Genomic DNA, 27,557 nt, shown 5'->3' with positions numbered 1-27,557 from the left:
TGCTTGACACTCCCTTCTCCCAATCTCCTCTCTCACAAGCCCAGACCTCAAACTTCCAATGTGGGGCCAGAGTTTAATTTCTTTGGGGTTTTTTTCCAGCATACCTATTTCAACTCTCACACCTCACCTTCTGCCCAACCCTACCACCCCACATACAGATTTTCTGGAGAAAGTGCCATTGACTCTCCACTTCTGAGCTGACCCAAAGTCTACTGAACTCCTCTGGCCTCTTTCTGCAGTCAGACTGCAGCAGCCCTTAGGAATTCGGCACCACTCGACACAAACTGCTGTAGGTCCTGCAGGCTCATAGGTGCGGACGACGGACTCTGGGACTGCCTGTTAAACCAGATTTTAATTGCAATGCTTTGCCTTTTTTAAAAATAAGACCTAGTCCTAGGGATTCAAAATCTAATGTTTCTTTAAAACAAACACAACACTGCTGAACAGCTGATGAATCTCAGGGATGTTTTTCAGGGAGTCAAATCCTACTACGGCATATCAGAGAAATCATGCCCGTGACTCATGGGTTATGATTCATTTCGCTATACTTGGGACCCTCGACATTTCACCACAGAAAGCTCAACAGAACCACTAGCAACTTTAAGGAAAAAAAAGACAAAACCCCCAAACCCACTGCCACCTGGTGGAGTTTCAGCTCTGTCGGTCCAAACCCAATGCTAGTTGCTGATAGAGGCCATTTTCTCAGGCCTGCTTAGGATAGCAGGGAGAAGCGGGCAGAGCAGGGGTTGAGGCAGCGGCTCCTACCATCCTTAACGAGTACACCACCATAGCCCGGGCTTGGGAGCCAGAGGTCACGGGTTCTAATCCCATCTCGGCCACTTGTCAGTTGTGACTTTGGGCAAGTCACTTAACTTCTCTGGGCCTCAGTTACCTCATCTGTAAAATGGGGATTAAGACTGTGAGCCCCCCGTGGGACAACCTGATCACCATGTATCCCCTCCCCCCCCCCCCCAGCTCTTAGAACAGTGCTTGGCACATAGTAAGCGCTTAGCAAATGCCATCATCATTATTATTATTATGTATGAGAAAAAGCACAGGCAGAGAGTCCCCGCTTTTTTGCTGGAATCAGGGTGTGCACCCCCAACCCAAGCTCATCATCTTCAGCCTGCTGCTCCTTGCCTGTATGGTTCTGCTTGGCCCCCATCCCTGACCAGAAATCTGGCATCGTGGGTAGTAGAAGGGAAGGCCCAGAGGGCTTTGGGCGGCAGTGACCAAGGCAGTGGCTGCGGCAGTGCTAACCTCCTCACTGTGCCTCCGACTCTCCTGTCTCGCCGCCGACCCCTAGCCCACATCCTGCCTCAGGTCTGGAACCCCCACCCTCCTAAAATCCGACTACTCTCCCCTGCTTCCAGTGCTTGGCACATAGTAAGCACTTAACAAATGCCATCATCATCATCAAAGCCTTACTGAAGACATATCTCCTCCAAGAGGCCTTCCCAGACTATAAGCCCCACTTTCCCTCATCTCCCACTCCCTTCTGAATGGCCCTGACTTGCTCCCTTTGCTCTTCTCCCCTCCCAGACCCAAAGCACTTACGTACATATCTGTAATTTTATTTATTTGTATTAGATGTCTGTCTCCCCGCCACCCCCCCGCCCCCCGCCCCAGACTGTAAGCTTGCTGGGGGCAGGGAATGTCACCGTTTATTGTTGTTTTGTACTCTCCCAAGGGCTTGGTACAGTGCTCTGCACACAGAGAGCACTCAAAAAATACGACAATGAATGAATGAAAAGAAAAACGGTGGGGAGAGGGGAGAGGAGAAGGTGGACAGGCGTGAGCTGTAAGGCTGTAAGCTCATTATGGGCAGGGAATGTGCCTGTTATATTGTATTCTCCCAAGCTCTTAGTAGAGTGCTTTGCCCACAATAAGTGCTCAATAAATACGATTGACAGACTGACTGAGAAGGAAGAGCAAGGGCGAGGGGAAAGGGGAAACAAAAAGAAATGGATCAACCTCCAATTCCCCCACCATTTTTGTCATCACTTTGGCTCAGTGATCCGGGCAGAGACACAACCCAGATCACAACCGTTCCCGCAAGATGTCAAGGCAGCGGCCATCCCTCCCCAGAGCCCAGTGGCAGAAGTGGCAATCTGATCCACAGCGGGCCGGATCACCTGGGGCCAGTGCCACCAACCATCACCACCACCACCTGGGGAGATCCCAGCAGCCCCCAGGCCTCTACTGGCCCTTGCTGGGGCAGTGAATGAGGGGGAGTCTCTGGCACGGTCAAAAGCACAGAGGTCCAGCTTGCTGGAAACTTCGCTTTAAGTGTAGTCCTAATAGGGGCCATTCAAGCCTCAGCAGCAGCTGCAGCTACTATCGCTGTGGTTGCCAAAGTGGAGGCTGACAGCCACTGCCACCTCCTCCTCTGGCCCGTAGTGGCAGCCTCTCTCCCCCCAACACCCCAAATCTCTCCTCATAACCCTGGCTGAAAGCCCTTACTGGGTCAGCTAGTCAGATGAAAGGGCTGGAACCCCCAAACTGCCACTGTTCTCAGCCCACTGTTCTCTGCTGGATCCAACTGGGCTTCAGGTCAGATATGGGACTATATTCCTGGGACTCTGTCTAAAAATAATAGCAATAATTGTGGCATTTGTTAAGCACGCTGTGTGCCAAGCACTGTGCTAAGTGCTGGGGTAGACACAAGAGGATCAGGTCAGACCCAGTCCCTGTCCCACCTGGGGACTCCTGAACTGGGGCCCAGAAACACGGTCCACTTAAGGCTCTACCGGCCGGGCTGGTAAAAATGGCCGAATGGTCCGCATACCCCTTTGGGTTTCGCTTTCGTTCTAAAAAGAAACGGACTCAGAAATAACCTAAAAGGACTCGGCGATAATTGAACAATTCCACACCCTACCTGGCCAGCCCATTCACGGGAAGTCCCACAACGGAGAGGGGCATTTCAGTTCATCACCAAATACCTCGAGTGCCCAGGCTCCAACAGTTTCCTCGGAGCCGCTTCCAACCACACGTCTCCAACATCCAACCGGGGGGTCGGGCATTCGGGGAGCAGGTCCCCTCTGGTCCTAGGATTTGGCCGGTCCTTATAGAGGGGACGTCCGTCCCCAGCCACCTCTTGCTCCGAGTTCTACCGGTCGGTCCCCCCCCCAACCCGAAACCCACGGAATACAAGAGGTACCTGCAAGATGATAAGGTACGAGGCAGCTGTGTCCAAATCCTGGGCCATCAGGCACTCCTCAAACAAATCCTTGGGGTTCCCTACAGCGGCAAAAAGATAATTCCACAGGGCGTACTCAGTCTTCCTGGCACAGTGGACAACCGTCTGCAAGAAGAGGGGGAACTCGGTGATGAACTTGGCCACGGTGGGAAGCAGAGGGTCGGGAATGGGCTCCCGCGAGGTAGCTTCTTCTTCCAGCACTTCGTGGAGCATCAGCTCCAGCACGTGAGGGAAGTACGGTAATGCGGCACAGGAGTGGGCCAAGAGCAGGGCTTGCTCGCCCAGGTTCCTGACCAAAAGCTGGCGGAGAATGTGATGGAGGTAGATCTGGGAGGTCCTCTCTACGACACAGAAAGGGAAGAGGACCTCCAAGTGTTCCCTAGCACTGCTGTGAGTGTACAAACAGTCGTAAAGCAGAGTGTCATTGACAGCACCCAGGACCAAGGCATCCTCAAACAGGACGGCCAAGGGGTAAATGTTGATGTGGAAAGGCAGCATGATCCGTCTTGACAGGAAGGAATGCGGTTTGCGGTAGTCCCTGGGAAACAGAGGGAGCCAGACTTTCATTCCCGCCCCGCCACAGCTGAGCCACAGGGCCTCCAGCAGGTGGCGTTTCTGTTTGTTGGCCCGGCAGGTGGTCCAGACATTTTCCACACTCTGGGCGAGCACTACAGGAGCACAGAACGGAAGCTGAGGAAGGAAAAAGAAGAATGCATGGAAAAAAATGGAATTTTCCCTCAACGACGCTCCCCGGATCCCGCTTCTGTTTCTTTCCCAACTGAGCCCGGTAACTACCCACAGGAGGCGACGAGCTGGTAGCATTCAGTGCCTCGGTCGGGGGCGCCAGGTGGCAAGGTGCCGCCCCCTTTTCGAAACGGGTGATATAATCTCCAGAGTTCCAGTGTTTCAACTGATCTTAGACTCCCTGCTGGAGTTCCACTGCAAAAATAACTTGCTCTGCTCCTCCCGAATGCTGCTTCGTTGCAATTTTCACAGAGCCAGAAAAATGCTTAAAAGGAGTTTCTCTGAAACCCGAAGATGCTTAACTCCCCTCTCCAGAGAGTTGGCCACTTACTCTTCCTGCCAGCTGAAACTTCTCCAGATGGAACCGGGATCAAATACTATTGCTTGAATAGCTCTGACTGAGGACTGAACTGAGAACCGTGTGTTCCTAGCTGAGGTCCTGCATAGGTCAGGTCAGCCCGGGGGCGGTGCTGACGCCTTGCCAGCTCTGGGTTAGCTTCAGACAGGGGTGGAGCGGCCAGTGTGGCTCAGTGGAAAGAGCCCGGGCTTGGGAGTCGGAGGTCATGGGTTCTAATTCCAACTCTGCCACTTGTCTGCTGTGTGATGTTGGGCAAGTCACTTGACTTCGGTGTCTCAGTTACCTCATCTGGAAAATGGGGATTAAGACTGTGAGCCCCACGTGGGACAACCTGCTTACCGTATATCTACCACAATGCTCAGAACAGTGCTTAGCACATAGTAAGCACTTACCAAATACCATAATTATTATTATTATTATTATCTCTCGGCCCAAATGGCAGCGCTGCAATGCCTTGTGCGTTTAGCAGAAGTCCCCCGGGGGATCATGGGGCCACAAGTCCTAGCGGCCTCAGGAACTGGCACCCAGGCTTTGGGTCCGCACCTCTGGCGGGTTGAACTGGCCCGGGATTTCGGCTTGCTCCCTTCCCCATAGGCAGTCCACTCTGTGGAGAATGTGACCGTCGGAAACGGCTACCTCCCGCTAGCGGTGGCCTGGTGGAGAAAGCACGGGCCTCGGAGTTGGAAACCCTGCGTTCTAATCCCGGCTCTGCCCCTGCCTACTGTGGGACCCTGGGCAAGTCACAACTTCTCTTGGCCTCCATTGCTTCATCTGCAATAATGGGGATTCGATACCTGTTCTCCCTCCTACTTAGCCTCTGAGTCCCACGTGACACTTGACTACCTACTCCCAGTGCTTAGTACGGTGCTTGGCATACAGTAAGTGCTTAACACCACAGTTATTAATAATAATAATGGCATTTGTTAAGCGCTTACTACATGCCAAGCACTGTTCTAAGCACTGATATCAATTATTACGGGGCCACTTCCCAGATACATGGCCGGGTCGGTTAGATCCTTTGGCCACTCCTGCTTGCTTAGCAAATTATTTGGAGACAACCAAGCAGCAAGGCACTGAGCATGCCAGGCATAATTGCAACAGGGTGGCATTCCAGCCTCGGGCCCCAAATCCACCACCTCTTGGAACAGTAACACCCAATGAGGCCAGTGCCCGCTTGGATCCCCTAGCCCTTCCAATCGCCTGTTCGTTTTAGGTTCATTGATCAATCGATGGCATTTATTGAGGGATTACTATGTGCAGAGAACTGTACTCAGCGCTTGGGAGAGTACAATACGACAGAATTACCGTACAACGTTCTAGGGGATTTTAGGTGACCGAAAACAACAGTTCCATCCCATGGGCATTTACTTACAAGCTTCCTTCGATTTGGATTGCTGTCCTTCTCCCGGATCTGAGGGCCAGACCTATCTCTTTGCACCATGATGAGCTGTCCTGCCAGATTTAGCATAATGCTTTCGGCGTCACAGGCCTAGAAGAAATAAACATGTGTGGGATTTGTAGATATCCAACCAATTCAGTTTATGACTTACATAGTCAATATGTCAGGTCACTTAAGCACTTTTTTATGGTATTTGTTAAACGCTTACTATGTGCCAGGCACTGTAATAAGCACTAGGGTAGATACAAGCTAATCAGGTTGGACACAGTCCCTGTCCCACATGGGGCTCATAGTCTTAATTCCCATTTTACAGATGGGGTAACTGAGGCCCAGAGAAGTGACTTCCCCAAGGTCACACAGCAGACAAGTGGCAGAGCTGGGTTTAGAACCCAGGTCCTTCTGACTCCCAAACCTATGCTCTATTCACTATGCCATGCTGCTTCTCAATCAACTACATATCTGGTTTTCACCCTCTTTTTTTACTTGACTGTAAAGTTCTTGAGGGCAGGGATTGGTACATGCACTTGGTTTGCTAGGCTCTCTAGAAATACTACTGACCGATTCTATTTTCTGAATTTATTTTGGGAAATTCACTTGTACCAGTGGGTATTCAAGGCTCTGATGCATCAAAGAAAATAAACTTCCACGGGAAGAAAACTCCTCCTCCTAACTCAAAAGCAAGTCAGCCGCTTTATGGGATGGTCATGGTGGGAAAATTGGTTTGGTCTGAACTCAGTAAAGCGCCATGAGCTGCCTGCTCAAGAGCAAAGGCCAGATCACTGAGAAGCAGCTATGCCTTTCCGGCAGTAATAAAAATGCAAACAGTCCCTTTGAGGGGTAAGGAAGGTATGCAATCTAAGGCCCGAGGCAACCTTACAGATAGTTTTTAAGGACTCATAGTCCCATGAAGATTCCAGTCAACCCTTTACATCAGCAGTGATTTCAACCACATCTACCCACTTAGGGTGGGCTTCTAATCTCCAAAACCATTCAGCTAGGAGAAAATGAACACCTGCTTGTAGCAGACAACCAGTTGAGCGCATTCACAAAGCAAACCGAAAGTAAACAGGAAGAGAGGTGGCGTATGGCCATTTCTGAAGCCCAGCTGGCTGATTTCCAACAGAACCACCTGGATTTCCTTTAGGCATTCAGTCACGTGCTTATTTCCATGCTTTGACTCCAGTCTCTCGTTAGAAAACCTTGGGTCTAGAAACCAAGCTTCTGAATGAAGTCTTCCTGCTTCACACAGGTTGTTTTCCAGAGGCATTGATTGAGTTGCCAAGCTGGGAGGCTTTGAAGATGCACACACGGGTAAGAATGATTTTAACTATCTAAGAATCAAGTGCATTTTCTTCAAGGGCACCATGTTCAAATATACACTTTTGAATGGTGCCTTTTGAAAGATGATCCTCAGGACGAAAAGCATATGTAAATGTAACTTTGACATTCATTGAAAACAAGGAAAAACACTTGTACTTCAGGAGTGAAACACACACACTACCATCTCATGAATTCCCGGGAATTCTGATTTACCTTAGTTAAAATAGCTCACGAACTGCTCCAGATGCTTGCACCTCTAAATTGGGAATTTTGCACCCATGGGTGATGGATCCCACTCCAATGGGGCCAGTCCTGCCCTATTACACTTTTGAGCCACTCTAGTGTTTTTAAAATCACTTCATATTTTATGTGTGGGTACACGTGCTCCGGTCAGCATACTATCCCACCTTCAGACTTTGGGATGATATGCATTACGTGTTCTTAATGAATAAAGATCACAACAATGTTCAAAGCACGGTGGATACTAAGCACAAAGCACTTGGATACATACCCCACATCACTTATGTATGTATCCTTCTACTCAGTTGCTTCCATTACCTATAATGTATTTTAATATCTGTTTTCCCCATTAGTTTGTAAGATCCTTGAGGGTAGGGACTGTCTAGCAGCAGCACTGTATTTTCCCAAGAGCTTAGTCCAGTGCTCTGCACAGAGTAAGCCCTCAAGAAATATCACTGATTGATCGGTGAAATGCATTCCTCCCTCATTTAGCATTAGCAGTAGACATTTCGTTCTTTAGTACAGAGATGGAACTCTCAATTGATGAAATGCTTAACATCAGCCCACTTTTCCAAAATATCTGGGCAAGTCAGCTCTTGGTCAAACGTTAATCTTCTAGCACCTGCTCTCTGAGAAGTGGCTCTCATTTTAACTTGGAATACATGTGGGACATGAGGCTGATAAGATTCGGCTCGTCCCCATTTGCTGTGGTCTAAGCCTCATACTGCAAACTGGAGGGTGAAGGCTCATTTGCCCAACGCTAATACCCTCAGTTTTCCAGTAATGGGAGGGTCACATTCCCGACGGACCTGGTGTTAAGAAAAACTTGCGTTCTAGTACATGTGCTCTTGGCGAGCTCTGTGCACCTGGGCATGACCAACACTGCACTCAATCTACCCGGATGTACCTCCTCGGAAGAACGTCCCCGTATTCGTAACAGTGTGCCAACCAAAGCGCGCACTAAAAGCCCATGGTTTAGAGAGAATGGAGCATACCTGATATGCTCAGTCCCAATCTCCATGCTAGACTGATTTGTTCCAGCAAAAAAGCATTTCTTCTACGGGTGCAATTTTGAGAAAATAGTGGAGGGTTTTAGAGAGTAGCAGGAGTCTAGAATAGCTTTCAAGTAGTTTCATTTTTATTTGAATCTTGGACTATGCCCAGAGATTAATGAACTTGCTGTAAACGAGTGCTATTAACTTGACTGTAGACTGTGAGCCCGTTGTTGGGTAGGAACCGTCTTTATACGTTGCCAACTTGTACTTCCCAAGCACTTAATACAGTGCTCTGCACACAGTAAGTGCTCAATAAGTACGACTGAAAGAATGAATGAAAGGAAAATGGTACTGTATTTTAGGATTCCTCAATTTTGTGCTGGCCTTTTAAAATTCCTTAACGTTATTTGTCAGAAATTCCAAAGACCAGGATGTCAGGGAGCAGTGTTACAAAATCAGATGACAAAAGATCTCAAAACCCAGAGAGACAGCTGACCTTCTGAAAATAGAATGCGATGCATTCAAACTGAAAGTAAAAACTGCCTGTAACCATGGACTCGTGGAGAAGCAGATCATTACTACTGCAGTCCTCAAATGACATGATAGCTTCTGCAATGTTTAAGAGGAAGCTACTGTACGCCCCTTTTGCGAGTAAAAAAACTGATCAGAATGGATATGTGAGCAAGCATGGATTGGGTGCCAACATTAGGAATGGAAAAGATGACTCAACCGAATCCGTTGGCTTATCCTCCCCATAATTTTGCATTCTAAAACCTCTTGCTGACAAGAGCCAGAGCAAGCCGAATTTCATTTTCAATGTTCCCCGTGGCTTCCATTTTTAATCGTTTATTTTTCCTCAGTATTGACACCGAGAAGTCCCTCTGGGTGCTCAGAGAGCTCCCGAACAAACCAGGGCTCTTTTGTGCTCCCACAAGATTTCCCGTGTGCAGGGGAATGCCCACCAGCTGAGTGAGGAGGGGAGACCGATGGATGTGGAGTGACTTTTGGGCCGCATGGGAGTCCTGTACTGGTAAAGTGAGCAACATCATCATCATCATCAATGGTATTTATGCGCTTAGGAGAATACAACAGAGTTGGCGGACGTGTTCTCTGCCCACAACGAGCTTCCAGTCTATCTCCCAGATCCCCTGCTTCTTCTCCACCCAAACTGATACTTCCCAATACAAGCTCTGGTCTAACCATGGCTAGACCTCCCTGCCAACAGGCTCACTCCCCTGTCCAATCTATACTAGAAGCAGCATGGCTCAGTGGAAAGAGCACGGGCTTGGGAGTCAGAGGTCATAGGTTCAAATCCCGGCTTCGCCACTTGTCAGCTGTGTGGCTTTGGGCAAGTCACTTAACTTCTCTGGGCCCCAGTTACCTCATCTGCAAAATGGGGATAAAGACTGTGAGCCCTGCGTGGACAAACTGATCACCTTGTAACCTCCCCAGCATTTAGAACAGTGCTTTGCACATAGTAAGCACTTAATAAATGCCATCATTATTATTATTATTACTACCTGCTGCTGCCCAAACCATCTTCCTGAAACAGGGCTCTGCACATAATAAGCCCTCAATAAATACCATTGACGATGATGATGAGCTGTATTATAAATTATTTATATTAATAATAATAATAATAATGGCATTTATTAAGCACTTAATATGTGCAAAGCACTGTTCTAAGCGCTGGGGAAGTTACAAGGTGATCAGGTTGTCCCACGGTGGCTCACAGTCTTCATCCCCATTTTACAGACGAGGGAACTGAGGCCCAGAGAAGTAAAGTGACTTGCCCAAAGTCACACAGCTGACAATTGACAGAGCCGGGATTTGAACCCATGACCTCTGACTCCAAAGCCCGGGCTCTTTCCACTGAGCCACGGTGATTTTGTGTCTTACTGTATTATTTTTTCCTTATGTGTTCATCACCTGTCCCTCTTCATTATTCTTGGACTGTGAGCCTCCTGAGGGCCAAGAACCCTGTCTAATCCTCACCTATGTATTCTTTCCCCATGCTGAGTACAGTGCTCCGCACAAAGTGCTTAATAAATAATACTACAACAAAAAAAACCAATGAAAATACTTAAACAGAAGGTAAATCAGGATCTATAAGGAGAAATTTAAAAAGTAAGGATTTTAACCTGGAGGGAAAAAAAGGCTAAGGGGTACCTTTACTCTTTCCCAGCCCCACAGTTCTTAGGTACATAACTGTAATTTATTTATTTGCATTGATGTCTGTCTCCCCCCTTCTAGACTGCAAGTTCATTGTGGGCAGGGAATGTATCTGTTTATTGCTGTATTGCTAGCCCTTAGTACAGTGCTCGGCACACAGTAAGCGCTCAATAAATACAATTGAATCAAGTTTTATATGAGAGGAATTCTGGCCAATTTTTTTCCAAGTATACAAAAATACAACACAAGGAAACAAGTTTAAATTACATCAGGGGAGATCTTGGCTAGACACGAAGAAGAATTTCTTCATCATCCAGTTGATATAATCCTGAAACATTTAACCTTGGCATTTTTCTTTGAATTTTCATTGGTCTATTCCATTATTTTACACTTTCATCCAATATTGTTGAACTACTTTCTGTTATACCTTCCTAATAGTATTATTTGTACATAATTTTTGCCTGACTTCTCCCATTATACTGTGAGCTCCTCATAGGCTGGAAATGTGTCCTACTTCTCTTGTACTTAGTACAGTGCTGGCCACTCAGTAGGGGCCACAACCTTCCGAGGGAGGTTGTGAAGCTTGTATCCTTGGAGAGCTTTAAAAATAATTCACAACTGTTGGTCTTGGCTGTGGTCGGGGTGTGGAAGGAAGAGAGGAGAATGGGTGGTGGGAGAAAACCTTTCCAGGTCTATGATTCTATGACAGAGAAAACTAAATATGACCCAACAGTTCCAAGTGGATGATTTTTCTCAATTGTGAAACACATCCCTATTTCACTATTTTAAAATGCAGAAAATGCAATCGCACCAGGCATTATTTCTATCGGCCCTCAGTAAAATCCCGTGGCTTCCGAAATCCCACTCAGACACGGCTGAAAATCAAGACAGTTCTTATGTACCTGCTGTGGCATCTTTAAGGTGATTCCAGTCTCTGTTCTCACTGATGTCAGAGTAACAGACACTACCAGGAATGGGTGAGGAATGTAGCAAGACATGGACACCTCCTGGAGAACCTGAATACTGACAGTCGTATTCGGACTGCAAGGAAAAAAAAAAAAAAGGCAACATTACAGGCAACAGGCCATTTTCCACTTTCAGTAGTACTGTTAATTCGGCAACAAAGTTCCTGGCCGTGGAACAATCGCATTCCCTGGTAGTGGGGGAAGGCCAGGAAGGTGGATCTGAATTAAGGGTTTGGGGGGGCCAGGAATCAGGTTGGATGGGGTACCCATCCGGGCTGGACTAGAGAGGAGGGGGCAGGGGATGGGGGAGCGGAGATTTCTTTACTTCCACAGCGTCGCCGTCCTCCAAGCTGGCTCAGAGATGACAACTGCACACCGACTGCTTGGCTGTGAGTGGACTGGAGTGGCCCACCTTTGGCTTAGAGTCAAGTAAGAAAAGCAGTGGCAAGAGGAAAGGACAGGAAAGTCCGCGAGCTGCTTGGCCTCACCCACGACGGTGCAAACAAGAAAATGCCCAGTGGGGGCTTCTGGAGACACAGGGCTTGGACCATAGTTGTTCTGGCCTTGCAGGCTGGGGACCTGACCACCCAGACGATGCCTGGAGGGTTGCTGATCCAGGGGTAAAGACTGGATTTATGTCCACCCCATTTACTAAGTTTCATACTCACAGCACATTCTCTCAGGGCCAATTTGCAGGGAAAAAAAGAGCACTGTCCTCACAGCCCCTGTGATAACAGGTGTCGAGTGCTCCAGGAATACTACTGACTGCCTGGTGAGAGTAATGGTGTGAGAGTAAAGAGAGAAGGGAACAAGAAGATAGAAAAAGATAGGGAACTGTTCACTGCACAGGGACCATGCTTAATTCTCTTCTGCGTCGTCTTTCCCAGTGCTGAGTACAGTACCGCATCCAGTAATTACTTAATAAATACCGTTAATATTACTACTAAATAGGGGAGATGGGGAAGTAGTGGGATGGAGAAGGAATCTTTTTTTTTTTATATCTAGGGGATTCAGAGGAGGAAGAAATTTGGGCAAATGAGAGATCCCCTTTCTGATTTTGTATTGTACAATTCTTTTAGATTTCGCTTTGCAAGTCTCATTTATTTCCCCAACTTTGCTCCCTGAAGAGGAAAAACAAGTCTTGCTTGCCCAAAACTTGCATTAATTCATGAACACTCAGGAGACAGTAACCCTGAAGCACTGCAAAAATCCAAGGTACAGGAGTTTGGAGTTCAATAGAAGAGACGCAGATCAGAGTTGTCCTTTGGTTTCATGACGACGCTATGTACCACAAGACTGTCTCCAGGCGTGTGAGTGTCACAGAGACTCTCTTGCACATTACGGTACAGGACAGTCAGCTCTAGATCAGATAAGCTTGTTATGGGCAGGGAACATGTCTATTAACTCTGTTGTGCTGTACTCTCCCAAGCGTTCAGTACTGGGCTCTGCATATCGTAAGCACTCAATAAATATGACTGATTGATTACAAAGTGTCTCTTTGCCTATGAGTCTTAGATCCTAGTCAACGGCGTAGTAGGATCTCCGTAGTGGACGGGCAAAGTATGTGGACTCTGAAAATTGACTACATCGGAACAGAGACAACAACCTAAAAGAGGTGAATCATATTTATTATTATGAATGGCTATTATTTTCCCTGAGGAAGTAAAGGTGCAAAATGGTGAATGGGGTTTGTTTCTTGGGGTTTGATCCAAATTTTTGATCACCTGCCTCGGGAGTTCATGACAGCAGAACAATTTGGTTTCTATTTTTTGCAGGCCAAGAGAAAGTTGTTATTGCCTTAAGCAGACTGATGAGACTTTTTTCTTTATCAATGCTCACAGCAAATTAAAGAAGCTGTAAGAAGTGTCACCTTCCTCCCAAAACCCAAAAGCTACGTAGAGTGTGCATAAACAGGAGGGCATCCTTTTCTTTCTCTGCCAATACTCACCCATCGGGTCTTCTTTCAATACTATAAAGGCATATAGAACAATCCACTCTAAACAATATTATCATGTCCCGGAAGATACTAAGCAGTAATGTTTCTGCCTGCACTTTGGTGACATGAGCAAAAGCATTGTCCAGGTTGGATGTCCGCAGGTAGACTCTCAGCTAGATAAAAATAAGGAAATACATATTTATTATTATTAATAAAAATCATAAATAATAACCATGATCGTAGTATTTGTTCAAATGCTGACCATTCATTCATTCAATCATATTGAGCACTTACTGTGTGCAAAACACTGTACTAAGCACTTGGGAGAGTACAGTATATCAACAGACACATTCCTGCACATAACGAACTCACAGTCTAGAACTGTGTCAAGCCCTGTATTAGGCACGGGGTAGACACAAGATAATCCAGTCAAACACAGTCCCTGTCCCACATGAGGCTCACAGTCTAAGTGGGAGGGAAAACAGGCACTTCATCCCCATTTAGCAGATATGGAAACAGAGGTCCAGAGAAGTTAAGGTGACTTGACCAAGGTCACACAACAGGCAGGTAGTGGAGTCAGCATTAGAACCCAGGTCCTCTGACTTCCAGGCTCATGTTCTTTCTACTAGGCCATGCTAGTTCTCAACCAAAAACTGATACTTCAAAATTTAATGTACTTAGGGCCCCTACATGTTTCCAAGCAAGAAATGAAAAGAGCCCTCTAAGTAACAATCTGAGGACAATAAACACTTTCCTGGCAATGCTCATTTATAAAAAAAAGTAGACAGGTGACGACAAAACAATGGGTCAAGTTTAGGATGATAGAGTTGATGAATATTCCTTTATAACTCTCAAGTTAAATTTGACTTACTCCAAACTAAGGGAAAATCTGCAGTCCTGTATCCTATGGCCATAAGAGAGTTCTCTGCTTCCCTGAGCCTAAGAACTCAGAGCAAAAATGTATAGCCCTCAAATCTTTACGATAAGTTCTCTGTAATACTAACAGATCTTTACGCCACTTTCCAAAATGAAAAGTCTGTGTTTTCTGTGAAGAAAATTCTGGTAACTGTATTGAGTGAAGTAATTTCTAACACATCACTGGGTCAAAGAATGGAATTTTCTGTACAACTTTCTACAACTCCTTTTTTGTTCTATTTAATATAAAAATATGAGTAATATCTCCAAAACATGAAAAACAATATTTCTTTACCTCTTCTTGTCGGTCATGCAAATTATAACATGCAAGGACAATGAAATCATTCCACCAGGCTAATCCACCCGTCACAATCATATTTTGCTCCTTAAAATAGAAAGAAAAACATTTTATTATGCCAGCTCCACTTGCTAATGACCCCCAAGTAGAAGAAAAACTCCAAGCAGATACAAGGAGAGTATTTCTGCTCTACCCTCTGTCAAAGGGAACCATTCAGAAGTACTTTACAATACTAATTTGATTCAAATAGAAAGCCAATCATCCAAACTAACTGAAGCCAAAGCTATTCCAGACAATTAATGGTTATAATCAATAGTTCACATACTTGAAAGGGCAGTTTTGAGTCTTTACATGAGCCAGACTTGGAACCACCTACACCAAACTTAAATCCCCCTCTAGCCAAGAGTGCAGCAGCAGCTACATCAATGCTTCAGCGGAACCTAGCAGATTATAAATCCCAGCATCCAAATGGGATGCCTGGACATGCACAAATCCCTCTCCACCTGGTAGAGAAGTAAGTCCACAGCAAGACTTTGGACAACACACGGTATCACCTCCATAGGGCTAGAAACAGGACCGGGAATTCTGGTTCATTTCGAGTAATTCAAACTGGGGTTGGTTGTCACAGACAAGGATTGTGGCCAAATTTGTTCGATCATCAAAACTCTGGCTTTGGATAATTAGTCAGGATGGATAACTAATGTGTGGAGAATCTACTGTACAGTTATGAAAAATCAGATCTTGTTAAATTATATACAGACTGCAGCATAACCAATGATGATTGCAATAGAATCCACAACATCCAGAGCCTGGGATACAAATATAAGACTGCAGCAGGGAATGTGGCAAATCTTCAAGCAGTTCATTTTGTTGAGTACATTCAATTGAAATGCAATGGCTTCTGAAATTTCAATGCATTTCAGAGAGTTCTACCAAAACTTGAATAAAAACCACAGCCTCATGAGCTTTATTATCAAGTGCTTCTTTTTAATCATCTTTGCCTTTGGCTTGATTCCACAGGACCTTGCGTAATTTTACGGTCACATGAAAATATATTTTGAATAAAAGATCCATAGTTACGTGATGGATATAATATGTACCAGATTCACTTTATATTCTAAAGTAGGCACCCACCTGGGTGATGTTTCCAAACAGCTTCCATTTTTTGGTGAGTGAAGAGTAATGTGCAAAACCAAACTTGCCAACTACAGCAACATTCTGTCCCAGCTTGTCAATAGCCGAAAACTGTTCAAAGAAAATAAATTTATAACCACTGTCAGTTACAAAAATGTCACTGCCATAAATTGTATAAAAATGTCCCACTACAATATTAACAGCACACTGATGTATCTTAACTCTGTCACCCAAAGTCTCAACCTTTCTCTCTTTACACCAACTTTAACAGAGTAAGCCCCAAATGTATTTTAAGCAGGCCTCATTAAAGTCTACGAAAATATATGGTGAATAATGGCTAGCCAAAGACTACTGTATGAGATGCTTTAAAAAGAACCAAGTAGAAATAGAAACAACTCACCCTAATAGGCCAATTGCTCTCCAGGTAGGCGCTGTGAATCTAAAGAAAATATAACAGAGTCTTTTCATAAAACGTTTGTAAATCTTTTTAAAGCACTTACTTGTCATCTAGTCCATCCATCTACAATTCTTTTCCTCCACAGACTGGAGTCGGAGTCACAGTTACACAACAGAAACTCTTTTTAAGTTCTTTTCATGCTAGTTTTCTGAAATTTCCAGAAAATACTGTTCTCCTGCATATCTGCACTACAGCAAATTTTTAATCCGAGGTTTGGAATAGCTTGACTGTTAATGCCAGAATGAGGCTCCCGACAGTCTCTTCAAGTGGGGATGACGGCAAAACTGTATGGTGCACTCCCTAGCCCTTCAGGAAATTTCTCCATTCACCATCAATTCCCTCCCCACTGCTTTTGTTAGTAAGGTGACGTGGTCCCAATTTGGGTGGGATGAGCCCCCTGGAATAATGGTTCCAGGTGCAATGAGTTCAGCTGCCCATGGTCCCCCCAAAAGATGTGGGTGCCAAAAGAAGCTGCATGACCTGTTGGAAAGAGCACAGGCTTGGGAGTCAGGGGACCTGAATTCTAATTCCAGCTCTACCACCTGCCTGCTGTAGGCAAGTCACTTAACTGCTCTGGGCCTCACCTTCCTCATCTGCAAAATCATCATCATCATCAATCGTATTTATTGAGCGCTTACTATGTGCAGAGCACTGTACTAAGCGCTTGGGAAGTACAAATTGGCAACATATAGAGACAGTCCTTACCCAACAGTGGGCTCACAGTCTAAAAGGGGGAGACAGAGACCAAACATACTAACAAAATAAAATAAATAGAATAGATATGTACAAATAAATTAAATAAATAAATAGAGTAAAAAAATATGTACAAACATATATACATATATACAGGTGCTGTGGGGAAGGGAGGGAGGTAAGATGGGGGGATGGAGAGGGGGACGAGGGGGAGAGGAAGGAAGGGGCTCAGTCTGGGAAGGCCTCCTGGAGGAGGTGAGCTCTCAGCAGGGCCTTGAAGGGAGGAAGAGAGCTAGCTTGGCGGATGGGCAGAGGGAGGGCATTCCAGGCCCGGGGGATGACGTGGGCCAGGGGTCGATGGCGGGACAGGCGAGAGTGAGGTACGGTGAGGAGATCAGCGGTGGAGGAGCGGAGGGTGCGGACTGGGCTGTAGAAGGAGAGAAGGGAGGTGAGGTAGGAGGGGGCGAGGTGATGGACAGCCTTGAAGCCCAGGGTGAGGAGTTTCTGCCTGATGCGCAGATTGATTGGTAGCCACTGGACACTTTTGAGGAGGGGAGTGACATGCCCAGAGCGTTTCTGGACAAAGATAATCCGGGCAGCAGCATGAAGTATGGATTGAAGTGGAGAGAGACACGAGGATGGGAGATCAGAGAGAAGGCTGATGCAGTAGTCCACACGGGATAGGATGAGAGCTTGAATGAGCAGGGTAGCGGTTGGGATGGAGAGGAAAGGGCGGATCTTGGCAATGTTGTGGAGCTGAGACCGGCAGGTTTTGGTGACGGCTTGGATGTGAGGGGTGAATGAGAGAGCGGAGTCGAGGATGACACCAAGGTTGCGGGCTTGTGAGACGGGAAGGATGGTGGAGCCGTCAACAGAGATGGGAAAGTCAGGGAGAGGGCAAGGTTTGGGAGGGAAGACAAGGAGTTCAGTCTTCGACATGTTGAGCTTTAGGTGGCGGGCAGACATCCAAATGGAGATGTCCTGAAGGCAGGAAGAGATGCGAGCCTGGAGAGAGGGGGAGAGAGCAGGGGCAGAGATGTAGATCTGGGTGTCATCAGCGTAGAGATGATAGTTGAAGCCGTGGGAGCGAATGAGGTCACCAAGGGAGTGCGTGTAGATCGAGAACAGAAGGGGACCAAGCACTGAACCTTGGGGAACCCCCACAGTGAGAGAATGGGAGGGGGAGGAGGAGCCTGCAAAAGAGACTGAGAAAGAACGACCGGAGAGGTAAGAGGAGAACCAGGAGAGGACAGAGTCTGTGAAGCCAAGGTCAAATAGCGTGTTGAGAAGAAGGGGGTGGTCCACAGTGTCAAAGGCAGCTGAGAGGTCGAGGAGGATTAGGACAGAGTAGGAGCCGTTGGATTTGGCAAGCAGGAGGTCATTGGTGACCTTTGAGAGGGCAGTTTCCGTGGAATGTAGGGGATGGAAGCCAGACTGGAGGGGGTCGAGGAGAGAGTTGTTATTGAGGAATTCTAGGCAGCGAGTGTAGACGAAATGAGGATCTAACACCTGGTCTCCCTCCCCTGTAGATAGTGAGCTTAATCATTCACCTGATGCCCTGTGCTGGAACTCAGCCGATTCCAGGGACAGGTGCTAGAAAGCCCCAGAACTAAGAAGTAAGGGGCTTGTCAGCACCAGGCTGGAAGCCGACAGTTCAAAATCGTCAAGGGCTGGAAGGAAGGGGAAGAAACCCTGCCCTGCTTCTGGAAGGGGAAGAAGTTAGGAGCTGGCTGAGCCTCAGGACAGACCCATCTGTGGACAAGAGGACTAGAGAAGAAACTGCTCAGCAGTATTTCAGGGGGTCAGACCCCAGGTTCAAGTAGGGTGGAGTATTAGACTAGGGCAAGTCGGTGTTTATTCAGGGTTTAAGATCCCACCTGGCCAAGGCACCTTTATCGTCGACGACGACACGTAAATTCCAGTGATGGGTTCTTAAACCTGACAGAACGCCTATGAATTCTGAATTTTGATGACTTTGCCCATCTGGAAAACCATGCCACCGTAAGGAAGGAATTGGGCATTAGGCAGTCCCTCCCAAATGTCGCTGGCAGCCCCACAGAGGGCAGGGTCAATGAGCTGAGCTCCCAATGCTTCTTATGACAGTGGTAGGAAACTCAATCGGGTGGGTGGGTGAAGGCAGCAAACTCACGGGGTATTCTTAGAACACACTGGGTAGAAGTCCCCAGAGGGTCCCTACAATGGCTGTAAATAGCTACTTACCATGCCCAGAGCTTAATACAGTGCCTCGCACATAGTAAGCACTTAACAAATACCATTATTAAATAGTACCCCAGCTTCCAATGGGGAGCTTGGTCTCAGAAAGCGAGAGTGGAGCCTCACAAGAAGACCTCTAACACGTTCAAATATGGAGAAATGAAAAGTGAAAGGACTTCTGCCAGTTGCCTCGGACTGTGGCAACTAAAAAAAATAGATTGAAAATAATCTAAAGTAAGCCAATAATTATCTTTAAATGGAAAACCCCTTTGAGACCATATCCTTCTTTTTCAAACACTTTTTCAAGGAGCCGATAAGTCTTCATTTCCTGGAAAGTGAGGGTCGAATTGATGTGCATCCTTTCCGAGTCAAGGTAGTTTCATAATTACCTTAGTACAGAGGAGAAAAGCAAGCAGGAGCCAAGTAAGACCCAAAACCTATGTGACTCCAGCATGCTCAGGGTCATTTTCCCCCTACATTTAACCACCTGCCAGGCTTTAGACTTTCTCACAAAGCAATTTTCATCACTGCCAAACAATGAGTCATGCCTTTCCAGCATTCAGAATCGGCACCATGTAAAATACATAGTAAGACAAGCCGTAGTCAGATAGAAATAGACTAGCACCCAGAAAGCAAAATAGCTTAGAAGCAGTTTCAAAATCGACGCTGTACAACAGATTCAGCATTTTGCCAACCAATAACTTAAGACATTATAAACTGCCAAACAATTTTAATAACGAAACCCCCAACTTACTCCTCCTTGCCTCCCGAGATGCCTTCACCACTGTGTACCACTCCCTTCTCCAGAAAACACTATCGAACTTTGGTTTTTCAAACACAGGCCTCTCTTGGTTCTCTTTTCACCTCTTTGGGTGCTCCTTCTCAGTCTCTTTCACCGACATTTCCTCTGCCTCCCGCTCCCAAACTGTGGGTGTCCCCAAAGGCTCTATTCTGGGTCCTTTTGTCTTGTCAAATTCACACTTACCCCCATGGCTTCAACTATCCCCTCTATGCTGACGACTCCCAAATCTCTCTCGCTAGCCCTGACCTCCCTCCTTCACTGCAATCGCACATTTCTGACTGCCTCCAGAACATCTGTACATGGACACCCTGTTGGCACCTCAAGCTCATCGTGCTCTACATTGAACTCCTCCACCCAACTTTGCCACTGTAGTAATCATCACCACCTTCTGCCCTGTCCCTCAAACCTGTAGTCTTGGCATTATCCTTGACTCCTCCCTCTCTTTGGATCCCCACATCCAGTCTGTGAACAAAAAAAAAATCAGTTTTTTTTATGGTATTTGTTAAGTGCTATGTGTCAAACACTGTTCTAAGTGCTGGGGTAGATACCAGTTCATTAAGTTGGACACAGTCCTTGTCCTTCAAGGGTCTCCCAGTCTAAGCAGGAGGGCAAACAGGAGAACCAAAACACAGAGAAGTTAAGGGACTTGCCCCAAGTCCCATAGAAAGCATTCTGCCGAGCCGGAATTAAAAACCAGGTCGCCTGACTCCCAAGCCCTTACTTTCCACTAGGCCGTGCTGCTTCTCAGTTTTTCTCTTGACAATGTTTACAAAGTCCAACCTTTCCGCTCCATACAAATGGCCCCCAAACACGCCCGGGCGGTTGTCACGTCCTGGCCTGCACTGTTGACTTCCCTGCCTCCAGTCTTTACCCTCTCTATCGACCAATCCCCTCAATCAATGGTATTTATTGAGCACTTACTGTGTGCAGAGCTCTGTACTAAGCGCTCAGGAGAATACAGTTCATACTTCACTCTACTGTGCGAATAGTTTTTCTAAAATGTCAATCTGTCCATATCTTCCCACTTCTCAGTAACCCTTCAGTGGCTGTCCATTCCTTTCCACCACAAGCAGAAACTCCCAACAAGTGGCTTTAAGGAGCTAAATCAGCTCTCTCCCTGTGCTGTATCCACTCTCTTCTCCCATTACAACCCAACTTGCACGCTTCCTTCCTCTCAAGCCCACTTACTGTGCCTTGTTCTCATCTCTCCCACTGCTGACCTCTTGCTCACGCACTTCCTACTGCCTGGGACTCCCTCCTGCTTCACATCCGGCAGACCACGACTGACCCTGCTCTTCAAAGCCCTTCTGAAATCACGTCTCCCCAGGAGACTTTCCTCAATTAATTTTCTCATCTTTCCACCCTTTATCCCTCCAATTGCCACTTGAGCCCTTCTGCATCACCAATTACTTCGGCATACCACCCCTATAGAATTTATACACGTACATCTTTGTATACACATACACCTTTATACTCTATTATTTCCATCTGTAATTTATTCTATTGTCTATCTACCCCGCTAGATTAGAAGCTCCTTGAGAGCACAGATCACGCCAAATTCTATAGCACACTTCCAAAGCACTTCCCATAGTGCTCGGCACACAATCGGTGCTCAATAAATATTTTTTTTGATTGACAAAGAACCCTGAACCAAAAATAATAATAATAATTGTGGTATACATTAAGCATTTACTATAGCACTGTGCAAAGTGAGGAACAGCATGGCCCAGTGGAAAGAGCACACGTCTGGAGTCAGAGTTCTAATCCTGGCTCTGCTATCTGTCTACCGTGTGACCTTAGGCAAGTCACTTAACTTCTCTGGGCCTCAGTTTCCCCATCTGTAAAATGGGGATTAAATCCTCAGCCCTCCTATTTAGGTTGTGAGCTCCATGTGGGACAGGGACTGTGTCCTACCTGATTATCTTGTATCTATCCCAGCTCTTAGTACAGTGCCTAGCATGTAGAAATTGCTTAATACATACCATTAAAAACTAAAATAAAGAAAAATAACCACCACTGGGGTAGATACAGGATAGTCAGGTCAGACATAGTCCATGTCCCACACAGGGGTCACAGTCTAAGGGCGAGGGAAAACAGATATTCAATCCCCATTTTACAGATGAGGAAACGGAAGCAGAGAGAAGTGATTTGCCCCAGCTCACACTATAGGTAAGTGGAGGAGGCAGAATTAGAACCCAGGTCCCATAATTCCCAGTCCCATGCTCTATCCACTAGGTCACAATGCTTCTATTCCAAACTACCATCATTGCTTTTAACATGCACATATCTGCTTTCTCTTTCTTGCTCTTTAAAAAAAAAATTGTTACCCCAGTAACTTCTAATGTATTCTTAGTTCTGGAACATCAGCCGTAGAACAAGGACAAAGCTAGAGGGCAGGGTTTACTCCGCTTGAGGCTTAATTACTGCCATCTTAAGAGAAACCCTGGGAGCAATTTACCCCAAATATAAAACTGCTCAAATGAAATTCCTTTCGAATAAAAGGGAAAATGGGCACTCATCCAAAATTGGATGATTTGTTGAATAATAATGATAGCATTCATTAAGTGCTTACTATGTGCAAAGGAATTAGCTTGAGACAATCACAAGCTGAAAAGTTACAGTACTGGTCAACTCCCAAGGAGAAATCCCTATCTGTTCCTCATCTTAGGGTAGAGATCTAACCAGGAAAATGATTCTGTTATCTTAAGAATAGGTGGCTATCTCATTTCATCATTTTTAAGATTTCACATACTGGAAAGTATTTCCTTTCACATATTGGGTGGAGTGAGTAAAATGATATATATATATATATAGATAGATAGATAGATAGATGATAGATAGATAAATACACACACACACACGTATATCCAGGGCTCCTGGATTGGCAACTCTGGTTGTCAGTTCAAGGTTCTCAAGAACAGATGGAGCCAGATCATTTTCACCTTGGAGGGTGGTGGCGGCTTCCCCTATGATTCTTATACTTTCTCAGAAATAGTCCTGCAGATTATCCCCGGGTGACATTTCTGGGGAGGGAGGGGGAATCTGCAGTGTAAGCCATCTGTCTCGCTACTGACCCCTTGTCCTCATCCTGCCTCTGGTCTGGAACTCCTTCCCCTTTCCTATCTGACAGACCACCACTTACTCTACCTTCAAAGCCCTCTTAAAATCACACCTCCTCCAAGCATCTTCCTCATCCAATCCCTCATTTCCCCTACTCCCTCTCTTTTCTGCATAGTCTATGCACCTGGATCTGTACCCTACAAGCATTTGATAATCACCTCCCCCTACCACTGCATTTATATCTGTCCATATCTGTAATTCATTTCAATGTCTGTCTCCCCTTCCAGAATGCAAGCTCCTTTAAAAAAAAAATGGTATTTGTTAAGTGCTTATTACATGATAGGCACTGTACTAAGCGCTGGGGACGATATAAGATAATCAGGTTGGACACAGTCCCTGTCCCACACGGGGCTCACAGCCTTAATCCCCATTTTACAGATGAGGTAACAGGCATAGAGAAATTAAGTGACTTGCCCAAGGTCACACGTTCCTGATGGGCAGGGAGCATGTCTACTGATTCTGTTATATGGTACTCTCTCAAATGCTTGGTACAGTGCTCTGCACACAGTAAGCACTCAATAAATACCATTACTTATGATTACTGATTTAATAATTTTCACTTTTCCAAAAGCAATGGGACAGTCAGGGCCACTATACCCCCGCCCGCCCCCCCCAACACCAATTTACCACATGCCTGCAAAGCAAGAGAACACATTTGGAAGCCAGCTTCGGGAGTCTAGCGAAGTGCTGAAGTAACAATAAATGAACTTACCTGCACAACATGCCAATGTCGGTGACCTAGTAAAGTGCTTAAACCCTGAGAATCTAAACTGCCATCTGGAAAAGGGTTCTTTTCCCTAATGAGCTTATGTTCAGAGTGTGCTGAAGTACTTCTGGGATTCTGGGTCTGTGGTGCATCTCCACAGTTCAAGTACAACCGATCTTCCCCCTGAAGTAGTACCTGCTCCTGGTTGCTCTACACAAGGAGAGAAGAGGGGCCAGAGGAAGCAGAAGAAAATATTTGAAAGCGGTAAAAAAAACAATAATCCAGTCATTAAATTGGGGAAAATGCAATCTAATTTTTAAAATCACTATGTTCTACTCAACGATCAATTATTCAGCCCGGCTTCTCTTCAGCCCAGCAGTCACCCTGTTCTACCACACAGACTCCAGAGCTTAGTACAGAGCTTTGCACACAGTAAGCGCTCAATAAATACGATTGAATGAATGACTGCATAGGTTAAGGGGCTGCTTAGCATCGAAGGTTGCATTTTCAGTGTTCCTGCCCCCATCAACGAAAACATTGTCAAATAAAGATGGAAAATAATCACCACATTGATCCTAGGAGACAGCATGCAAGCTTTCAAAATGAGAAACCTCGGGTTTGAAAATCCTGGGCAAGAGCACCAACAACTGTAACTTGCAAAAAGCCACTCTCAAAGTCACCAGGAATAGATGACAAATACATACTTACCATACAAGGGTTAACTGTGAGTGCACTCTTAATGAACTGAAATTGTAGAATGCCAGGCTGAAGAGTCCTGTTCTGGATATCAGATTCACCATCCACATTGTGAGGACTGTCGCCACTAATTACCCACAAGTGATAGCCTTCTGCACCCCAGCTCTTAATAAGGGGAAGAGTGAGAAAAATCATTGGTGAGCCAAAAATAATAAAATCTTCTCTGTTTCTGATTGATATTTAGGAAATTCTTAAAACACCCACACAGGTAATTGCTACTCTGAACATTTAATGGGGTCATTCTTTGTAGTCCCAAATCCAGGACCCTGCCCTTAATCAATCAACTGCATTTATTGAGCACTTACTGTGTGCAGAGCACCATACTAAGCACTTGGGAGAGTACAGTATAATAGAGTTGGTAGAGAATGTTCTCTGCCCATAAAATTCTTACAGCACAGAGGGGGAGACAGACATTAAACAAATTATAGCTGTGGATGAAAGTGCGATGGAATTTCTTTCTCCATATTTTCAATGAATACAGGTGGCACTGAACCATCCACAGGGTATGTGTTTTATAAACAAGGAAGCGTGATCCCTGCTCTCATAACACGAGAAGCATGTTGCCAACTTGTACTTCCCAAGCGCTTAGTTCAGTGCTCTGCACACAGTAAACGCTCAATAAATACAATTGAATGAATGAATGAAAACAGCATGGCCTAGGGGACAGAGCACAGAGTCAGAAGGACCTGGGTTCTAATCCCAGCCCCACCATGTGTCGGCTGTGTGACCCTGGGCAAGTCAGTTCACTGTGCCTCAGTTCCCTCATCCCTAATCTGGAGATTCAGACTGGGAGGCCCGTGTGGGAGAGGGACTGTGTCCAATCTGATAAGCATGTATCTACTCAGCACTTAGTAAGGTGTTTAACACATAGTAAGCACTTAAATACCATAAAAAAAGCCAAGAAAGGTCAGGGAGATGAGGTAGATTTGGGACTTGTCCGCCTAGATGTGACAGCTGAAACCGCATGAGTGGACGAACTCGTTCTTTAGCATATTGAACTCCTTCCCTAAAAGAGTAGATGACCCAGATCAGAGCCTCCTGAGACACCCATAGTTAAAGGGTCAGGGGAGGATGAAGAACTAGCAGAGGGGACTCACTTCTAGGGAAGGAATTTGTCCACTCGCATGGTTTCAGCTCTCTTACCTGGGTGGACGAATCCCAAATCTACCTCATCTTCCTGACGTTTCTCCTGCTTCACTAGCTCATATAGCCTCGTACCTCTAGAATATCTCCACATCATTAACCTCCTTGTGCCTTAAACTCAATATGTCAAAAACGGATCTCATCTTCCCTCCTAAGCCTCCTTCTCCTGCTAATTTTCCCCAACACTGCCAACACCACCGAAGGAACTGATTAGAGTGCTACTTGTTTGCTCAGTGCCATTCACATGCTCTTGCTCCTGGCTGGGGCATGGAGTGCAGGCCACAAATGGGGGTGGGGGGGGGGCAAGGGTGAAGCACCCTGCAAAACGCCCGCAAGACTCAATTCCCTCATGCAGACTCTTGGTCCCAAAGTCCTTGTGCTTAGACCAAGGCTCATCCATTATCTTACCACCGAAGAGACTCCATCAGCACAAGCACCACGCTCCCAACCCTAGTGTCTTCTCTGACTTTTCTTCATCTTTCACTTCCCAAAGCCTTCCACTATAATACTTCCCAAATCCACCTCTTTCATCCACAACCAGGGTACAGTTCTTTGTCAACTCCTAGACGGACCATTACGACAGCCTCCTTTCTGATTTTCCTGCCTCAAGTCTCTTCACCCTTCAGTCTACCTTACATGGTTGCTTGGATGATATTCTTAAAAGGCCATTCGCAAGCATCAGACACCTACGCAAAAGCTTCCAGTGGCTACCCATTTAATAACTGTGTTACTTGTTAAGCGCTTACTGTAGTGCCAAATACCGTAGTAAGAGCTGGGGCAGATATGGGATAATCAGCTTCCACACGAAGCTCACCAAGTAAGTAGGAGGGAGAAGAGGTATTGAATCCCCATTCTGTAGATGAGGAATCTCAGACACAGAGAAACTGAGGGACTTGCCCAAGATCACTCAGCACCTAAGTGGTAGAGCCAAATTAGAACCCAGGGCCTCTGACTCCTAGGTCCGTGCTCTTTCCCATTTCCCTCTGCATTAAACAAAATCTCCTAACCATTGACTTTAATGTTTACCACCAGTTGCCTATCTGTTATAGTTACTTGCTACATGCTAGTATGCACTCTTCGCTCCTGCCCAACTAATTTACTAAATGCACATCATTCTCAACTCTCCCATCTCCAGAACATTGCTCATGTCTTTTCCCCTGCATGGAACACACCACTCAAGCCCACTAAATGACACTCCCACTCTACCCTCACAGTAGTCTTAAAAAGTCACCTCCTCCAAGAAACTTTCCCCAATGTATGTCCACTTTCCTGGTCACGTCATCCCATCAGACACCCTGTATACCCTCACATATATCTCTCTGTGTATTTTCCCTGTGTATTTACTTTGACTTGTCTAATTTTGCTTTCTATAATTTATGCCCTATGCTCTTTTCCTCCTACCTATTATATGTCTGCTAATCCATTCCCATTATTAGACTGCAAGCTCCTCTAGGGCAGAGACCATGCCTAACAGGGAATGCATTTACCAACTCTGTTGTATTGTACTCTCCCAAGTGCTTAGTACAGTGTTCTGCACACAGAATGTGCTCAATAAGTTATGAGTGATTGACTGATTATTAGACTGCAAGCTCCTCTATGGCAGAGACCATGCCTTACAGGGAATGCATCTACCAACTCTGCTTTATTGTACTCTCCCAAGCACTCAGTGCAGTGCTCTGCACACAGTAAGCGCTCGATAAATAAGACTGATTTCTATTGCATAGCCCCACATGCCTAGTACAGGCCCAAATAAAGAAAAACAGAGGGCCAGGAATACCAAACCTACTTAAAAACTAACATAAAGGGGGCTAGCTCATCCATCTTTTTAAGAAGAAAAACAAAAACTAGAGTCAATTAAGACTGCATCTCGAAGATTCAGCCTAGATTGAAATTGAAGCAAGTCAGAGATGCTGCAGAAGAACACACCTGGGGAACAAATTAAATCAGAGTTAAATGACTGTACTACCACTTAGAGAGAGAGATACCTGATT

At 45.9% G+C, this 27,557-nt stretch overlaps 1 protein-coding gene across 3 annotated transcripts in view; it reads right to left on the bottom strand.

The window, feature by feature from the left end:
- The window catches only part of RIC1 (RIC1 homolog, RAB6A GEF complex partner 1), a 117,297-nt gene that overhangs the window by 14,212 nt on the left and 75,528 nt on the right, over positions 1-27,557 (bottom strand). For all 3 annotated transcript variants that reach the window (XM_038769488.1, XM_038769489.1, XM_038769490.1), the window contains exons 11-19: positions 24,376-24,528; positions 23,674-23,877; positions 16,076-16,114; positions 15,676-15,786; positions 14,539-14,628; positions 13,341-13,501; positions 11,330-11,468; positions 5,674-5,790; positions 3,161-3,889 (exon numbers count right to left, since the gene is read on the bottom strand). In XM_038769488.1, the coding sequence (XP_038625416.1) occupies positions 3,161-3,889; positions 5,674-5,790; positions 11,330-11,468; positions 13,341-13,501; positions 14,539-14,628; positions 15,676-15,786; positions 16,076-16,114; positions 23,674-23,877; positions 24,376-24,528 (1,743 nt within the window). The remainder of the gene's footprint in view (positions 1-3,160; positions 3,890-5,673; positions 5,791-11,329; positions 11,469-13,340; positions 13,502-14,538; positions 14,629-15,675; positions 15,787-16,075; positions 16,115-23,673; positions 23,878-24,375; positions 24,529-27,557) is intronic.

This window comes from Tachyglossus aculeatus, chromosome X4, assembly GCF_015852505.1.
Source record: "Tachyglossus aculeatus isolate mTacAcu1 chromosome X4, mTacAcu1.pri, whole genome shotgun sequence".
In the NCBI taxonomy this organism is placed as follows: Eukaryota; Metazoa; Chordata; class Mammalia; order Monotremata; family Tachyglossidae; genus Tachyglossus; species Tachyglossus aculeatus.
This window is presented reverse-complemented; position numbering and strand designations above follow the sequence as displayed.